We start from the raw sequence: 19642 nt of genomic DNA on the forward strand, positions 1-19642 counted from the left end.
CTAGTTACCATGCAAATCTCTTCCCAACTATCATCTCATGAATGCACCATCCTCTTATTAGTAGACCTGTAGAGGCACTTGTTGCGAATATCTGCACTTTTAAGTGCAAGGATTAGTGAAATGAATTGATATATGAGACGTCAGTATTGGCAATGTGCAAAGATATGAGACAATACTAGCAGAGTGCAGATTACAGACCTGCAGAAGCAATGCATATATGGGGCAATCTTTCTTGTACTCTTAATATGTGCAAAACTAGAAAGGATATTATTACCATCCACGCATATTCAAAATAGAAAGCATTCCGTCTGGCTTCTGCTCATCGCGCTGCATACGATAATGAACTAGCTGTCACTGAGAAGTAGAGCTGGGTTAACAAATCTAATAAGAGAGCGGAAACCACGACAGATGGAACGCAAATGTTAGCTGCTTTACCCTACAACAAACAAAAAAATTTGAACTCATAAAGGCCCCTGCAGATACTTGAATAAAATAGATCCTAGAATTGCAGTAAATTATACTAAACCTTTCAGTCTATGGATTTGATCTCGAAGCCGGGATTACAGATACGACGTTAGGCTCCAGACTAATCGCTAAATTCTCAAAGCTTCGTGCTAATTGCAGTTCATCAAGACTGAGCTGGAATGTGCCATTCCCAATTTCTGCCATTTTCTCCAAGATAAAAGCTGCAGGATCCGTTCCATACATGATTGTATGCAATATCAACTTTGGCTCTGTCTTCTTCAATTTATTCACAAAAAATAGAGGATCTTGTCCATCATTGTTTCCACCATCGCTCAAGAAAATAATTATTGGTTTCTTCTTCTCCACATTAGGATCATTCGAACCCCGACAAATTACCTCCTCTGCCATTGTCAAACCAGAAGAATAACTAGTTGCCCCCCATGCATCATATTGAAGAAGACCATCCACTATATCTTCTTTCATCTCTTGCCTTTCTAGGGCAAGAGTTGCTGTATCATCAAATAGAACCACAGATACAGAATCATCGCTAGAGGTTCTAAGCCGAGTCTTAATGAATCTATCAATAGACTCATACACACAGCCCAACCTACAATTGTGACGAGGAATACATTTGGCCAAGTTTGGTCTTATATCAGGAGTAGACATTGAACCAGACCTGTCAATAACAAAAACCACGTGATGCGGTACATTCTTCAAATGGTCACAGAGAAAATGGTGACCATCTGCAGTTATGTGGCCTCCAGAGGATGGCGTTGAAGTTCTTTGTACAGGGGCATGCCATAATTTCTCTGCGCAATAAGATTTTGTGGAACTACCATCAGTGTCTTTATGCTCCTCTGACCTGCAGAGATGATTGCATAGAGCAAACTCTTTCTGATCTTCTTCAGTACAGGGATCTTCAAACCGCATTTGCATCCAGTAAGTCTCATGGGTAAGTTCATCTTTTGGGACATCCACATCTGGGCCATATTTTCTTGTCTCATGCCGAGAGCCATCATAGATATGACTAGTGCAAGGCAAACCATCGTTCATGGGACAAGGAATTAAATGAATGTGACCCCGACCTTGTGCTTTACAATGCAGGTTACACATTTCTGCCACACTAGATTCCCCCCAAGCATACTTTCTACCCTGGATATCGAATTCTTCCTGGTCTGATGCAAAATTGACATTCCTCATGTTCCCATGAACAGTATTATGCAAACCAGTGTGATCAATAGGTTTTGGACAAAAATACCCGCAAGCTTGACATCTAGCGTTACAGTGATGCACAACATCTGGATTTTGTGTGTGAAGATGCACACCATCATGGGATGTTTTAAAAGGTGGAATGTCAATGCAACAATTCTTTTTCTTACCATTTTGTTCAGATAAATGTATGTACTCAAAGGAACCTCTTCTGCCCTCAAATGAGCGTGTGTGTCGCACAAGTTCAGTGAGAATTTCACAAATTCCATCGGCTTCACATTCCTTAGGACAACCATGCTTCTCACCACAGAGATGTTCATCACTTGTCAATTCATGGAAGTGATCTTTGTAACCACAGCTTCTAGGACACCCCTCCATGATGCAATCTTTGGGACAAAACCTTTCATGACAGGCATGTTTATCATGATCCCCAAGCTCAATCTGTATAACACAGGGATTTTTGCAGCTCGGAAGGGAACATTTCATGTTACACAAATGTTGTGATGAATTGCACTTATGAGTACCTTCATGTCCGACTGTCAAGCAACAAGATTTGCTGCAATTGGATGATTTGTCAAATAAAGAACATATCTCGGCACATGTATGATTTTTCATTTTGCAATCATGATTCCCTTCATGGCCTGCCAAATGCTTACATTCCTCCACTTCATTTTCCTGGTCTTGGTGTAATTCGAGAGAACAATACGTGCACTTCTCAGCGCAAACATGGTTACCCATACAAGAGTGATCAGAGGAATGGCCTTTCTCTAAAACACATCGCCAAAAGCAAACAGAACATTTGCAACCACATACAGAGAGTCCCTGTTTCAATTCTGCAAGAGCTAGAACTGCCTCCAGTTGCAACTTTTGCACATCATCATTCCCAGAAAATTCTGCGGTGTTGCAGCGAAGCCACCTTTGAACTCGATCATACCGTCTAGCAGCCAAAGCCTCTATGAAGTCCTGAAACTTAGAGTGCCATAAATCACCTGTTTTGCCTCTTCTATCAAAGACTCCATCTAGTATTGATCTAAGATTACTCAAAATCCGATCTTTTGACGTAGATTCATCTAGAGGCGCAAGCTCGAGGCCAGTATCTTGCAAATCAATGGAGAGATCCCGAAGTACTAGTGGAGCATCACTTACCTCTTCCTGAGAGTCAAAATTCGTAAGCATCTTTTTGGCTCCTGCCACAGAAATACATCCTGCCTTAACAGCAGAAACCAAGTTCCCACGAAGGATATCCACCTTCATGGCAACACGTTTCATATCTACAGAGGTCCAATCCTTCACTGCTATCTGGGATATGACAAGCTTCAAATCTGTCAAGAAGGCACGGCCACTCTCATAACTATGTCCCAACTCTTCTACAGTCAAAGCAATATCAAATAGGCTTTCTTGATGATATTCTCTTCGAGTAAAAGGAGCCATTGCAGCAAGTTCAACCACTCCTCCATACATCTTGGTAAGAAAGTTTTCACGGGATCTTTGACAAATTTGGAGAAGTTTCTGACGGAATTCATCTTTTAATTCGTCTACATCAGAGACATCAACATCCTTGATAGCTATGTAGAACACTCCTTTGAATAGTTTTTTATCTTCCTTCACCAAACTTACCCCACTTTGGAATCGCTGAAAGATAACTTCCGTCTCCTTGTCAAGATGAAAATCCTGGATAAGAAGCAAGTATCACAAAGTGGCTACAGTAACAGAAAGAAGAAAGCTAAGGCCACTATTTAATACGAGAAAATCAAATGGTAAACCAGTAAAAGCAAACGAATAAGACAGTTCTGAAAACAAACCTTCTTGTTGAATATTGTTAAATTACTCAAGGCAGCATTTAGGACTGAGAGTAACATATCTTCTTGCTCTGTTCTCTCAAAACTGCCTAATCCCTCGAAGTCCATCAATACATAGAGGCACTCTGAGTCCATTCGAACTGTCATCCACACTCCATCAGTGCATCTCCCCCCAGCTACATCGAAAAGCGAGCCAGATAAATGGTTTAATAAGAATGATTTACCACTACTCTGTTTGCCCATTGACGAGACAACCTTGATTTTACCATCCCACTGACTCAGGACAGCATCATACAACCCGAAGCGCAACAAAGTTGCTAGTGATATGCTATCTGCATAAGTGAGGTGTGGAGGTATTTGAAGCCCATCAAGCAAGGGCTGTAATCCATTGTTTTCAGCACGAGTTATTTGGACGGGTACAAGACATATAAGTTGACGGACCCAGTTTCCCAAAGGCTTTTTTAGATTGTGAGGGAGTGAGAGATGTAGACTGTTTAAGTCGCAACTTTCAGACATTTGAACTTTGAATTGAATCCTGAGATTTGAAAAGTCCTTTCCTTTTTCTTGCTTTAACCGCCCAATAACATTCTTCAAGTATTCTTCATATTTCCCTTGCCCTCTGTCTTTTCCAAAGGTGGTGTCTCTTGACTTGAGCAAAACATGGAAGTTGAGATCCCTGATACTCCCTCTAAATAGCGCGGGATCAACTGCAAATTTATCAAAAATGTGATAGATGTAGTCTAACGTAGCACTACTAGTATTCTGAGAGTCCCGGTCCATGGCATTCTTATGATCTCTTTCTGAGGTAGATTTTTGTTTTCCTAATTCTTCAAACTCCAAAGCTTCTGTCGCTGAGACTAGATTCAATATTTTAGAAGAAAAGCTTGGTACAACACCAGAGTATACAACAAGGTGAATCTGAGGACCATAATATACAAGCTTCACCTGTAAATCACGAACATCTTCAACATTTATATTCAATGAAATGTTCTTCAAGAAAGACATGGCATCGCCTAACATGTAAACTTTCAGCTCAAATTCCGACGTGGGCTTGTTTTCTTGTGCAGCTCCTTGAGCAGAAGATGAAGCACATTCTTCTTTTTGATCTGAAAACTTTGCAGGTGTGTGGAAAACGAAGAGAAAGGAGCCATCCCCAGAAATGAAAGCATTTAAAAAGTCTGATGAGAGTGTCATACTCTTAGGCTTCATCAATGGCCGGTGATGGAGTTCTGCCACTCTCAGCCTGTTTGTGTCGTCAACTAAAACCAATTCAGCTTTCCCGGGAACACACTGCATCCATTTTATATTTGTGCTTCCAGAAAACAAGTTGAGCATGATTTCCACGCCTGTCCAATCTATATTCCGGAATGATTCATCAAGCCTGTATATTACAACCTTGGAACCCTGTGCATCATATAAAGCCAGGAATCTGGTCCGTTCATCAAAAGCTACCAAATCAAAACCCCTTTTAAATGAGTGAAGAAGATTTCTCCCATGTAGAAATTGTCCAATTTTGGGGGACATGTACAAGTCCAGCCTATTATGTTCTTTGTCGTGAAGAAAAACAAGCAACTCACCAGATTTCAGATATGCAACCTTTTTCAGATTTTCTTTCTCAGGATCACAGCAAACCAATTCAAAAGGGTTCGAGCAAGAGGGTATAATGCAATGCATTGGATTTAAAATTAACTCGTCTATGTCCTTTTTGTTTGGTGGCAACTCTACAATCATCCATTGTATATTGGGCTTCTCTTCTTCCTCGCTGGAGATTTCTAACGTATACTTTTCTTTTGGAATAGAGCAGCTTGTAATATACATACGTTTTCCATTGTCTCTTCTTTGGGATAGTTTTTTCTTTGTTTCAGTCAGAAAGTTTTCCTCTTTAGTTTTCAATTGCTGCTCCTGAAGTGTCTCCTTTGCTTTTTTTTGGGATTCAAGTTTGCTCATAAGCCGGGGCTGGATATCCTTCCTAATCATTGATAGGATGTTTCCTCTGAATTCTTCGTTTGCATTTTTGTATGTAGATGAACAAAGATTTTTCCATTTTTCATTGGCAAAAACAGCACCTACCAAATTCTCATCAAGTTCAAAACCATCCCACTTTCTTTTCCACTGCACACAAGACTCTTGCAACTCCGGTGACCAGTCCGCTTTCCCATTTTCTATTTCAGCCAAAATATTATCAAGGCTACCTGAAGTCAGAAACTGTTCCATGTTACTGAAATTCTTTACTTGGTCTAACTTGGCGTCGCTAGTGAGGAAGGCCAAAAGAAGCCGTTTCTCAATTGTGAAATCTCTCTGCCATTGTTGCTTTTGTAGTTTGTTTATAATAGGCTGACCAAAGCTCTTCATCTGCTCTGAAATGCCATTGCTCAAAAGGAAACCCAAGAAAACAATATTCTGTGAGAGGGTTAGTAATCTTTTAGGAACAAAAGATTTTACCCATTCACGGAGTGCATCTGCTGAAACTTCGAGAAGCCCTTTTAACGTTCTTTCACTTTCAACTTTCAGAATAAGCTGCTCACCTGGCACTACAGGGCGTTTATCTGTAACTCCAGATATGCTAAATCTCGCTTTTTCTGTCTTGTGGCCGCCTTTATCTTCCAACATAATCTCTTCTTCCAACATAATTGGGTTCGAAGACTTTCCGGATCTTCTAACGATGAATGCTGAGTCCCTTGAGTCCACCCTATCTGTGGGATGAAACTTAATCTCCGAGCCATCAAAAAGCTCTTTCTGCCTACCCCAACTAGTAAATATGCTTGCTAATTTTTTGCGATCAAAATAGCTTTCCCCTTCACGGGGTGCATCTTTCGAGACTTCTAGAGTCCCTGTTAAAGTTCTTTCATCTTGAAATTTCAGAATAAGCTGCTCACCAGACAACACAGGGAGTTTCTCATTGACTCCAGATTTGGTAAACCTTGCCTTTTCTGTCTTGCTAACTTTATCTGTGCACCTCAACATAACCTCTTCTTCCAACATAACCGGGTGAGCAGACTTTCCAGATCTTTCAACGATGAATCTTGTGTCCATCCGGCCATCCGTCGGACGAAACTTAATATCTGAGCCCACAAAAAGCAGTTTCTTCCCACGATATTTGCCATTCCAAATGGTAGCCAACTGATTTTCCAGCTGCTGGAACGGATTTTTTTGAATCTGATCAATTTTCTGAGCTGCGACACGCCCGCTCTCTTCAGATTCCGAGTCTGATAAATATCGAATAAAACTGCAGTACTCAGGTAGAACGTGGAGAAAATTTTGCAATATTTGCTCCACTAATTTGTTCAACTCGGATTGAATATCGAACTTTTGATTTTCTGCACGGAGAACCCGAAAGGAATCTTTCAATTCTGTATAGCTTTGTGACTCTGGCAATGTAGCATGCTTTAAAAGAGAAACGAAGTCCGCATTGCTGAGCCTAGTGTAATCAAGATCATAGCCTTTGGATAATGTCTGTAACTCAGACGCAAGTGCAGCAACCTGACCATTTTTCTTTTGAGGTTTTACATACTTTCTTGACCCTCTATAATTGGGAGTGAGAAAAGCACAGCGGTGATATCCTTCAGCAAAGAACATTGTGTGTTTAGGCATACTAGGTTGCATAGTACTGATATGCCTTCCTATGTTTAGGTGGAAACCAGACGAAACCGTGACATCATTTTCGGAATTTCTAACACGGCCTATCTTCAGTTTCTCCGTTCGTCTTGGACGTGTCCTCAAAGAAGTTGTGCCGCTGACCACAGAATCAGCCGGAGTTGCTGCAAGAAGATTATGATCTTCAACGCACACATAAACATCATCACAAAGGTCCACTACATAGCGTATAAAATTGCATGAGACATTTTTCCTTGATGCATCTTTGAGATGGGTTTCTTGATGCCAATAGAAAACAATGATGACTTGCTCCAAACGACCAACGTACAAGCCTGCCTCAAACTTTTCTTCCTCCATTTGCTTATGAATCGAATCATCTATCGCGCCCATTTCTTTCAATATTCTACCCATCGTTCTCTTGTCCCCATAGAAGCCAACTGTGGGCAACGATACTTGATTCAAGGACTTAAAATCGATTCTGATATCAGGATACTCATGGTTATCTGCAGAATTGGGTAAAACTCTATTGCACAGGCCCAAAATCTGTTCTTCTGGAAGATGGACCTTGTCTACAAAGCTCAATTCCTGCTTGTCAGATACAATCTTCATAATTTGAAAGAGAGGACCTTCGGGAATCTTATTTGCAACTTGATCAGCAACAGCAGTCTGGCCCTTTAGTATATCAAGTTGATTAAGGTCTTCAGAATCCTTTGATGCTTCTGGGGATAACGGCTTAACGGCATGTGGTGGTGGTGAGATCTCATCTGCAATATTGGCTTCTGGAAGCCGGTTATCAACTGAGGGTGAGGATGTCGAGTACTCGTCCAAAATCCCAGACCCAGTGGGCATTCCTTCTCTATTTTTTGGTGAAACAGAGCTCTTCTCTATAATGCCAACCTCATCATGAGCAAGCTCACTGACACTCTGTTCTTCCGGCATCTCACTTGGCGCATTGAACATTTCTTCCAACTCACTTGAGCATTCACTTGAGCATTCAGAGGGAGTGAACATTTCTTCTTCTTCCTCCATCTTACCTGATAAGTCTGGTAACTGAGAAGCATCCATTGTAAGCAAAAATAACCTGCAAAGATTATAAAGGAGAATCCCTTCATAAATTGATCAAATCATGGATAAATAAATAAATAATGTTTTAATTATATATTAGAAGCAAATAATTTTATTTAAATATGTTAATTCAGTAGTTTTAATAATAAATTAGGTTTAATTTTAATATTAAAATATTATTAGTATAATTATATAGATTAAATGGTAAGTATGTTATTATACATTTATAAAAACTAATTAAATTACTATTATATCAATTAAATTTGTTTGGTAGGATTGTTATCGCAAAAGTAGAATAGTAATAATGAGAATTGCTAAAGTTAAAAAGTTTTTAGTGGAGTAATTCTGAAAGAAATGGTTTGTGTGTTTTTTCTTGATTATAATATTTATAGAAATGGCCTTACTTGGGACACCTTTGTTTTATTTAGTTCAAATAGTAATTTGAGGCATGTCCTTAAGCCAAAAGGATAAGATCTATTGGCATGATTGTTGACTACACAAGTAGAATAGTAATAATGACAATTGCTAGAGTAAAAAGTTTTTGGTGGGGTAACTCTTAAAGAATTTGTTTGCGTTTTTTCTTGATTATAATACTTATGGAAATGGCTTTACCTTGGACATATTTGTTTTATTTAGTTCAAATAGTAACTTGAGGCATGTCCTAATGCCAAAAGAATAAAATCTCTTAGAACTCAAAGGAACTAGTTGGGACTCATTTTTTAAGGCTAACATGGAATTTGACTATAATAATTGGTTCAATTGTATCCAAAAATTTAGTTGATAGTCTAATAAGACATTATTATCATCATTGCATAAATTTATTTTCAAGGTTTCTCCAATGATTTTCATTAAAAACATAGTAGGGAACGACCATTCTTCCACCAAATTTAGCATAGGGAATTAGATTAGGTATATTCCACCAAAGAAGAAAAAAATAAAAGTTCTCCATATTAGTGGAAAGATAAGCATGTATAAAATCATTGATGATAGTGCGTGAAGCATAAATATAAGGAGAAATCTTAATATACATAGAATTTTTGTATTGTGAACTTGTTTTCTAATAACATGTAAGTCCATGGTAAGAATTTATTTTTTTGGAAATAAAAACTCAATTAAAAAGGATACACTAATTCAAAAGATCTTGTTAGAATCTTTTTAGTGAGTTTTAGTAAAGTGAGAAATACCTTCTTGTATTAAAGAAGCATGAAACTATCATTATCGCTTGTAGAATCATTATCCTTGGATTGACTAGAGTTAGGATGATCTAGACCAAGGAGATTTGAAAAGTGATAGTCCTAGCCAAGCAATTGGATAACTTCATCTTTCTTCTATCTTTTACACTCATGCTTGAGCTCATAGGTTGTTACATAATTAAGAACTACTTGCACAATTTTCTCAATTATCTTATTGACTCTAGAGTACACAATGTCAAATTTAGCTACAACAATATTGGTCTAGGTGATATGATCATTATTTTACGGTGCTTGGGTATTTCATTATTCTCATTGATCCCCGAGTATTTGACTAATGGCTATGGTTGGCTCAAATGGGGGGAATTATTCACAACTAGCTACATTCTAAGACCCAAGTGAAAAATAGGAATCCGGTTGCATTCAAGTATAGGGCCAAAGAAAGATAATTGTATTGTGTTGAATTTGTAAAATAATTTTTTTTAGATGTCATTTAATTTTTGGGACCTATTATTCGATTTTATTAGAAACAAAAAGATGACCAATGATATTACTAACTTCATTAATGATGTCATTCTTATAAAAGATAGATTTAAGTTCATCATCACATGCAAGACCTAGATATTTAAGTATATTTAATAAAAATTTGAGAATTAAATCAACTAAATATAAATAAAAAGTTAACTTATTATAATATTAAAAAGAATCAAACTATACATATACATCATATTTATAATACTACAAAATTAAATTGAAATATAATTATTAATATCCATATAAATTAAATTGAAATATAATTATAGCCCATACAACATGAAAGTGAAAAAAGATTTCATGATAATACTTAAAAAAAAATTAACAACTTGAAAGTAAAATTAATACTTAAAAAAAAATTAACAACTTGAAAGTAAAATTAAATTAAATTAAATTAAATGTGAATTATTAAATTAAATAAAAAAAAGAGGAGGAAAGTAAGTAAAACTGAGTGACTCAATCTCAAAAACAACAATATAATGGCCGCCATTCTGAGAAAGGTGGGAAAATAAAAACCTGAGCACGCAGAGCCGAACTCAGCAGCAGCAGCAGCAACTCGCAGCCACAGGAAAACTGAAACGAAGCGTGACAGCAGCAGACGTGAGAATGGAGAGTCTGTGAAAGTTGATTTTATACACTGTGTGGTATGGGCGGCGTGTTTGAGAGTGAAAGAATCCTGGCTGCCAACGTCATCAATTATTAATGCAGCGTCAGCTTCCTCGTACTCTACGAATAATTAACGTGGCGTTAGCGCCGCCTTCTTACCTCGTACTGCACGAATTTTCTTTAGCAATTATCTCGTTACACAACTAAATGCGTTATCTTTTTATCTTTTATTTTTATGCTTAACTTGAATGAAGAGGAAGATGAGAGATAGATTTATCTTTTATTTTTCATTTCATTGAAGTTATTCGCTTCAATTTTTTCTTTTATCTTTCTTATTTTTAGATTTATCTTTTATTTTTATGCTTAACCTGAATGAAGAGGAAGATGAGAGATAGTATTTATCTTTGATCTTTCTTTTCAATGAAGCTAAGCATTTATCTTTCATTTAAGTAGAGCAAGCATTTATTTTCGACATGATCAGAATAATAGTCTTTAATTTATTTATTGATTTATATAGGAGCAGAATAATGGTTTTTACTCTCCTTCTTTATATATAGATATATAATTTAGAAATATTTAATTTAAATAAATAAAATATATAATTTAAAAATATTTAGAAATATTTAATTTAAATAAATAAATTTAATTTGATGATTAATTTTTATTCTTATGTCAAATTGATTTGTCCAATATTAAGAAGGTAAAAGACTAGATTTTAGAATTTCTATGCTGAGAGAAGATAATAAGTGTTTCAAGATCACAATAATTTTGTTGAATAGAACAATTAGAAATTGGGTGCCAGATAAATATTTTGAATATGATGAATATATGCAAGACATTCTAAGAGAAAGTGGTTTTCTTATCTTCAACCCTCCGAGTCCCACAAAGGTGAGAGTGTAATGAATGTAATGTTGTTATATTACAATTAATTTAATTAAATCCAATGTACAGATGCCCCACTAAAGGATACGACTTAGAAGCTTTGCAAATTACACACACATTATTGACTTGTTCATTTAACCATCATTGAAGAATAAAAAAATTACATGTTTATTTGATTTATTTTCTACTATGTTGCCAGGAGGGATGGGTGCGAGGATGAGTGCATCACTTTTTAAAACATTATACATGCGTTTGTCTGGGGTGTATTATAATTTTTATATATTACATATTTTATTTATTTATTTATTTTTGTAAGTTTTGGTAGGACTCTCTTATTTTCATGTCCATTACATACCCCACTACGGGGGAAGGGTAGCCCAAGATTTGAACCCAAGACTTCCGGTTCGGTGAGACTTCATTTCCACGGCCACTGCCGCTTGAGCTACCCCATGCAGAGTATATATTATATATTTTATAAATTATAATATATGTGAATTTTAAAATCTTCCAATTTACAACTAGAAAAATAAATCATTTAAAGACTTACACATGAGCATTCACTTCGAAATTTTAAATTTGATATCAAGTGGAAATTGCAATTTACATATTGAAATGAAGACAATAACTCTTATCTAGAAGAAAACCAAAGTAGATTATAAAATTAATATATCTATTTAAAGAACCTTCAACCATAAAAACACATTCCTCACATATGCATATTATCTAATAAATAAAGAGCTTGAAGTGTTGTGTTGAGTGTGATAAAACATTTATATTATATGGGTATTGACATTGTGGAGAAATTTATAGTGGGAGAAACACAAGGAAATTAGCGAATGTTTAAGATAACAAAACCTATGTTTCTAAGTGCATATATCCTTTAGATGACTTGTACTTAATGGTATTTCTATGTTTTTTTTAAATGCATATATCCTTCTTATCGCGACTTGTACTTGATGGTATTTTTGTAAAAGGATGCCGCATTTGAGTTAGAAACATGCATTACTAATTAGTGATTATATCATTAAGAAATAAAATCTAGGAACTAATTGTAGAAATTATGATGTAGATTTGCAATTGCTCATGAAGTTTTCATCAAAATCACAAGATACAAACCTACTCTACTACTTTCCATAAATTAATTCACAATTTAGAACATCAATTACAAACATGCACTGAGAAATAACACACATGCACATAGTATTTTTCCCTAGGAAAGCAATCTACTAAAAACCCCAATGCCTGCTTGCATTAATATAATGAATAGAGATGTATTACAATTGATTTGCTCAACTTAGCACACCCTGCAAGTGAATAACCTATCTCTCTGCTCACTGAGAAGCTCTGACCTACACTTAGCCAATTTCCTCCTCTACTTGAGCCCTTATTTCCTTGTGCAATTCTTTAAACAATTAGGCCCCTTTTATTTAGGAATTTCTCCAAAATTGATTGCTAAATTCCTCAAGTTGATCATTAGGTTGCATGCAACACATGTACACTCCAGAATAGTCTACAACTGATGTTACATTGCCTTGGAATCTCCACCTCAACTAGGCAACTCAAATTCTTTGCATGCATTAGCTATTTTGGACCGATTGATCAATTAACTTGATGATCACTAAGTTCGACTGAAGTCACACTACACAACTCACCTTCCACTAGTTCCTCCAACAGTTGGAACTAGTTTAACTGAACACAACTTAATATAACTAAATTAGATTGCTACAAATTAGCAATCACTCATGATTAACTGAACTCAAGCCCTCCAACTCGAATTAACTGAGTTAACTGAGTGAAAAATGCCATGTCACCTTAGTTAACTACCTCCAAGATTTTTGCTGATGTGGAAATTCGAATTTTCTCTAATTTGACCAAGGCAAAGTCAAACTGATATTTTCTTGTTGCATTTTCAATAATCTCTCTCAGCAAGAAACGGATTATCAACTATCCCTCTCCTTCCCCTATGGAACTCGAACTTCCCTCTTGATAAGGCCTTTGACAAAATTTCTACATCTTGTTCCTTTGTCAGAATGTGGTCTAGCAACATTATCTGCCCCTGCACACAGTCCTATAAAGGGTCATATCGGATATCTATATGCTTGGATTGATCATGAAATACATGATTTTCAGAGAGCTTGATGCAACTCTAATTATCACAGTAGATAACAGTTGGATCCATCATCTGACCAAATAAACCCACAAGTATCTTTCTCATCCAAATCGCCTCACATGTTGCTTCACTTGAAGCCGTGTATTCTGCTTCTACTGAGATACGTTCCACAGATATTTGCTTCTTGCTATACCAGGAAACCTTTGCAGACCCAACACCGAAAATTAAACCTGATGTACTCTTTCGGTCTAATGGACTCCCCGCTCATTCTGCATCTATGAAGCTAAACAACTTCACTCCCTCTATTCGTTTGTACCATATTCCAAACTGGGTAGTGCCTATGAGATACCGTAAAGCATGCTTAGATTCCTTCCAAAATACTTTGGCTGGCCTAACCATATCTTGACTCATCTGGTTGACTGCATAGCACATATCTAGTCATGTGTTCACAAGATACATCAGTGAGCCCACTAGCTGTCAATAAATGGTGGCATCCACTTCTTCACCTGGAGTGGCATCCTCCTTCCTCCAGTTGGTCACTAGAGGAGTCTCCATGGGTTTACAACTATTCATGTAGAATCTTTGCAGTATCTCATTTGCATACTTTCCTTGAGAGACAAACAATTCCCCATCACCTTGCCATACTTCCAACCTGAGGAAGTAGTGCATGAGACCCATGCCCTTTATTTCAAATTCCCTTCTAAGGTCCTCCTTGCAAGATATGATCAACTACTCATCACAAGTTAAAATCAAACCATCAACATATAATACATTAATCAACAATTTACCTTCTACGAAGATGTGACAGAGGTTTGTATCCATTTCACTTTTGGTGAAACCCAAACCGATGAGATGGTTTTCGATCTTGCTGTACCAAGCATGGGGTCCTTGTTTGAGACCGTACAACTCTCACTTGTGTCTGCACATGTGAGACTCATGATCAAATGTCTCAAAGCCTTCTGGTTGTTCGATGTACACCTCCTCCTCAATAACCCTATTGAGGAATGTTGTTTTTACATCCATTTGATGGGTCTCCCACCCCATCTATGCAACAAGTGCACAGATTGATCTAATGGATGAGTACCTTGCTACAGGAGCAAAGGTCTCCTCATATTCAATTCCATCAACTTGAGAGTACCTCTTGGCCACAAATCTAGCCTTATACTTCTCTATGCTTCTGTCTGCTGCACGCTGAACCTTGAAGATCCATCTTGAACCCACAACTAACTGATCTACTAGTATTGGGACCACTTCCCAAACATTGTTCTTTACAATGGATTCATATTCCTCCACCATTTCATTTACCCATACAGGTTGCTCTACTAATACCCAAAACTTCCTTGAGAAATCATCAACAAATATAACATAGTACTTATGTCTAGAAGTGGAGGCTGTCGAGAAAGGTCAACAGACATCAGAGTGGATCCTTTCCAAGACTGCATGTGATTTGCTATCCTGATCATGGAATGTGTATTTTGAGTACTTCCCCAAGGTTCATCATTTGCATACATCCTGCTTCTCAAGTGCTCCTTTGAGGAGTTCAATGGTTATTTGTTGCATAATCTTCAAGGTACCATGGTGCAAATGGCCAAGTCTTATGTGCCAAATTTCATCGACATCACACCCTTGCACTTTCTCTGCCTTAGTGCTTAATGTAACACAGTCTTTCACATATAGCTTATACAGGTTCTTCACAAGAACCCCGATTTTCTTCACCTATCCCGTGGCTATGTGTCTCAGGAATGCTTTTCCTTTGCTAAAGATCACATCATAACCACGGTCTTCCAAAACTGCAACAGAGATGAGATTTTTCTTTAGGCCCAGAATGAACATGACATCTTTGAGTTTGAGAGGGGACCTTGACTCCATCTGAAAGGTGACTATACCAATCTCAGCCGTATTGTACCTTCCATCGTCCCCCATATCGATGTGCATATGGAAATCTTTCTCCTCCGGGTCACTGAAAAAATATCTATACCCTGTCATGTGGAACGAGGCACCAGAGTCCAAGTACCACATGCTCCCCATCATTGTGCTGCCATGCATGTGATAAGCATAAATTCAAGCTTTATCTGTGAAGTTAAGGCTTCACCTGCTGCTCTTCTTGAGGTCTTCTTGCTTGCAATTTTTTGTGGAAACTTCGTGGCATAGTTCTTGAATTCATGAAAATGGAAGGATTTAATTTTGGACAAATATTTCTTCTTGCCCCTTGGCAGAAATCTGGATTGGTTTGAAATTTTTTCCATTTTCTCTTTTTCCCTTTCCAACCAACGCAAATTTTTCTTCATCCTTTCCCTTGGATGAAGTCTCATCTCTGGTATTCTGCCTTATTTCCTCCTATACCAAGTTAGACCACAAATGTTCCCAATTCTGTACTTTCTCCCTCCCATTCATCTGAAATAGTAACATCAACTCCTGCAATATCATCACAAACTTGTGTGAACCTGATCAGATACGGTTGTATAGTGACATTCTTTTTCATCTTGATATTTCGAAGTTTATTCTTGAGCTGCAGTTTCCTATGGTCGCTTCTATTCTGAAACATATTTGTCATTGCCTGCCACATTGCATCAGGAGTTTCTTTCCCATATAGATTGGTGAAAATGTGGTCCCATACTCCCTCCAATATTATTCTCCTCACCTTGACTACATCTTTCTTCCATTGGGCTAGGTTCTTGGCATCATGTTGCACTGATCTTGCAACATTTGTATTGATGTATTCTAGCAATCCATTTTCATCCAATACCGCTTCCATGTGATCCCTCCATGTGATGAAATTAGAGTTTCCTTCCAAGGCATACTCTAGCCTCAACTCGTTGAAGCTCATCTTCCCAAATCTAAATAGATCCCGCTACAATGAATTGGAATTCGAATATCCTAAGAAACAACTTTGAAATTCCTGCTCTAATGTGAATCCTTCTCTGATGCCATGTAGAAATTATGATGTAGATTTGCAATTGCTCATGAAGTTCTCATCAAAATCACAAGATACAAACCTACTCTACTACTTTGCATAAAGTAATTCACAATTTAGAACATTAATTACAAACATGCAATGAGAAATAACACACATGCACATAGTATTTTTCCCTAGGAAAGCAATCTCCTAAAAACCCCAATGCCTACTTGCGTTAATATAATGAATAGAGATGTATTACAATTGCTTTGCTCAACTTAGCACACCCTGCAAGTGAATAACCTATCTCTCTGCTCACTGAGAAGCTCTGACCTATACTTAGCCAATTTCTTCCTCTACTTGAGCCCCTATTTCCTTGTGCAATTCTTTGAACAATTAGGCTCCTTTTATTTAGGAATTTCTCCAAAATTGATTGCTCAATTCCTCAAGTTGATAATTAGGTTGCATGCAACACGTGTACACTCCAGAATAGTCTACAACTGATGTTACATTGCCTTGGAATCTCCACCTCAACTAGGAAACTCAAATTCTTTGCATGCATTAACTATTTTGGACCGATTGATCAGTTAACTCGATGATCACTAAGTTCGACTGAAGTCACACTACACAACTCACCTTCCACTATTTCGTCCAACAGTTGGAACTAGTTTAACTGAACACAACTTAATATAACTAAATTAGATTGCTACAAATTAGCAATCACTCATGCTTAACTGAACTCAAGCCATCCAACTCGAATTAACTGAGTGAAAAGTGCCATGTCACCTTAGTTAACTACCTCCAAGATTTTTGCTGATGTGGAAATTCAAATTTTCTCTAATTTGACCAAGGCAAAGTCAAACTGAGATTTTCTTGTTGCATTTTCAACACTAATTCATGGAAAAGATATTTAAAAAACCCATACTTTTGAAATGATGGGAGTTTAAGACCTCACAACTTTAGATTTGAAATATTTTACTAAGTTAGGAATTTTGATAGTAATCATGGCAAAGAAATTTTAAAAACATGTACCTCTTTCAAAATGATGGGACTTTAAGACCTCAAACCTTTAAATTTGAAATGTTTTACTAAGATAGGGATTTTTTTCTTGCTCGACGCCACATAAGAACCTGTCATGCACCCATTTTCAGGTTTCACGCACCCATTTTTGGGGTTCAATGAACCAGTTTAAACAAACAAACCTAGGCTACAAGTATTGAGTACTAGGTTTTTATGGGAAGAACTCGGTCTGTATGGGTGTGTTTGGGAAGTACCCGCTCCAACACTCGGTTAATGGGGATGAGAACCCAATATGAGTTCGCAAAACCCACCCCCAGGTTCGTGAATCCGTGCTTCACAAATTTTCTACAACTTGGTATTCAATCCATTCATTCTTGTGTGCCCTTGTCGCACCCACCTCTCTCTTCTCTGCTAATTCATTCCTCTTGGTCATTGTATCAACATTCTTCCCTTCTTATCCAATGCAACCATGTCTAGCTGGTTTCATTTTCCATTCCCTATATTCTTCATGTCCACGCCACCATTCTTCATATACACTCATCCACACATGCCCACTCACTTATCATTTCCCTATATTTTGTGATGTCGATATAAACAAAGAATTATTAGAAATTGTCTAGATTTTCTGGCAATCCGAGTACTACATAACCATGACCTAACAAATATTTCAAAAATGAACTTAAATCTTTAAAAGATTCTATTGATGAAATATCCAACAAGCTTGGGGATGTAGACATTAAAGGAATACAACTTTCTATGGATGAGATTAGTAATGAACTACAAGACCTTGATCCAACATTTTTTTATGGAAATATTATTGAAAAGTATGGAAATGTATGATTTTCCCCTAGATTTTCATTCGTAGAATAAGAGTTGAAACATTGGAGCTTCAACACTAATAACCTTGAGGTCAGTCTAGAAGAACGAGAAGGAAAAAACAAAGGGTTGACTAGCCTAAATTCACGTGCCACCCTTTCACGGCTCAAGAATTCATCTAACCTACATTCCTTCAATAAAATTGCTCACAAACTAGAGTTTAATATACCTATATTTGATGAGCATGATGATAGATAATCCACTAGATGGATAAACAGACTAGAGCATTATTTTGAGTTACTCCAAATGTACAACAGGGAAGAAAAAAATTGTTGCATCATTACATCTAAATGGCCCCACTTGCAATTGCTTTTTGTGGTGGCACTCAAAGGCTCAATAAAGAAACTAGGAAACATTTGAACAATAATTTTCTCAAGAGATTTCAAAACATTGAGGAAAAATAACTTTTCTCCAAACTCACTCGTTTACAATAGTTGGATTTGATGGATGAATTTTTTAATGAATTACATGTGTTAACCACTCACATTATGATATTACCAAATTAATATATATTATAGGTTTCCATATCAAGATTAATCTTGCATTGTAGTAGTTCCTTAGTGCTGACTTGAAGCCCTCATGATGTGCATCTTAGATTAAAAATGCATTATTATGGTTCTACAATTCAAAATTAGTGCTCTCCAATTGTGATAGCATACTCCCCATATGAGATTGATTCTCAAAAACATGCTTCTCACTATGTTTGCAATTTACTTGAATCTTGACATCCATTTTAGGAAGCCTCTCCAAGAGAAGATTTTCCATGGCAATCATGGATTTTTGTATTTCTTCCTCATTTTTATTCATCTTCTTTTCTACTCCTTTCTTATTTTAATTCATTTTTTTTTTTATTCCTTCCTTGTTTTCATTCATCTTCTTTTCCATTTATCTTTTAAGTTTTTCTTAAGAAACGAGAAATCCACCTTTTTCAACATACTGGCATCCATTTCATTAATTTTCTTCTCTAATTAAGATAACCTAAATTATAAATCGTCACATTCTTCATTATTCAAGGGTGGGCCTTCAATACATTTAATTAGTGTAGTAGCTTTCGTTAAGGCATGTTGGAAAATAATAATAGCCCTCCTCTTTATTAGAACCAAAAAATGGGGGATCTTGTAATGAATAGATAGGTCACTAGTAAGTTACATACCTTAATTTGGAGAATATTAGAATGGTTCAAGATTTGTTTATATATATCTAATATTTGAGGGCTTTTGGATCTGAAAAATGTTCCACAATACTCTTATATGTAGTATCTACAATTCCATAGGTGTGAACTGAATTTGATGTGGCAATTGAAAGTTATAGTAACTTTCCCAAAACTTGTTGATTTTTTGGCCTCTTCACACAAGCAACATTGTATAGCATACCATGTGTCCAATTATTGAAATAT

The 19642-nt window shown here is 36.7% G+C and overlaps 1 protein-coding gene across 1 annotated transcript; it reads right to left on the reverse strand.

Moving 5' to 3' along the window:
• Positions 1-419: 419 nt before the first annotated feature.
• Positions 420-8141, reverse strand: LOC149255312 (uncharacterized). The gene is made up of 2 exons (XM_089460454.1): positions 3477-8141; positions 420-3345 (listed from the first exon to the last, which is right to left on the reverse strand). The coding sequence occupies exons 1-2, from the start codon at positions 8130-8132 to the stop codon at positions 535-537; spliced, it is 7467 nt and encodes a 2488-aa protein (XP_089316580.1). The 5' UTR covers positions 8133-8141; the 3' UTR covers positions 420-534.
• Between the last annotated feature and the right edge of the window lie 11501 nt (positions 8142-19642).

The sequence above is a fragment of the Pinus tabuliformis genome, chromosome 7 (assembly GCF_031772625.1).
Source record: "Pinus tabuliformis cultivar Carrire ecotype Pingquan chromosome 7, CPIR1, whole genome shotgun sequence".
Taxonomy (NCBI): domain Eukaryota; kingdom Viridiplantae; phylum Streptophyta; class Pinopsida; order Pinales; family Pinaceae; genus Pinus; species Pinus tabuliformis.

Bases quoted from the DNA above. Each gene is read 5' to 3' on its own strand.
- LOC149255312 (XM_089460454.1), bottom strand. From the start codon at position 8,132: ATGGATGCTTCTCAGTTACCAGACTTATCAGGTAAGATGGAGGAAGAA. The intron at 3,346-3,476 runs GTTTGTTTTCAG...CTTCTTATCCAG, and splicing joins TAACAATATTCAACAAGAAG to GATTTTCATCTTGACAAGGA.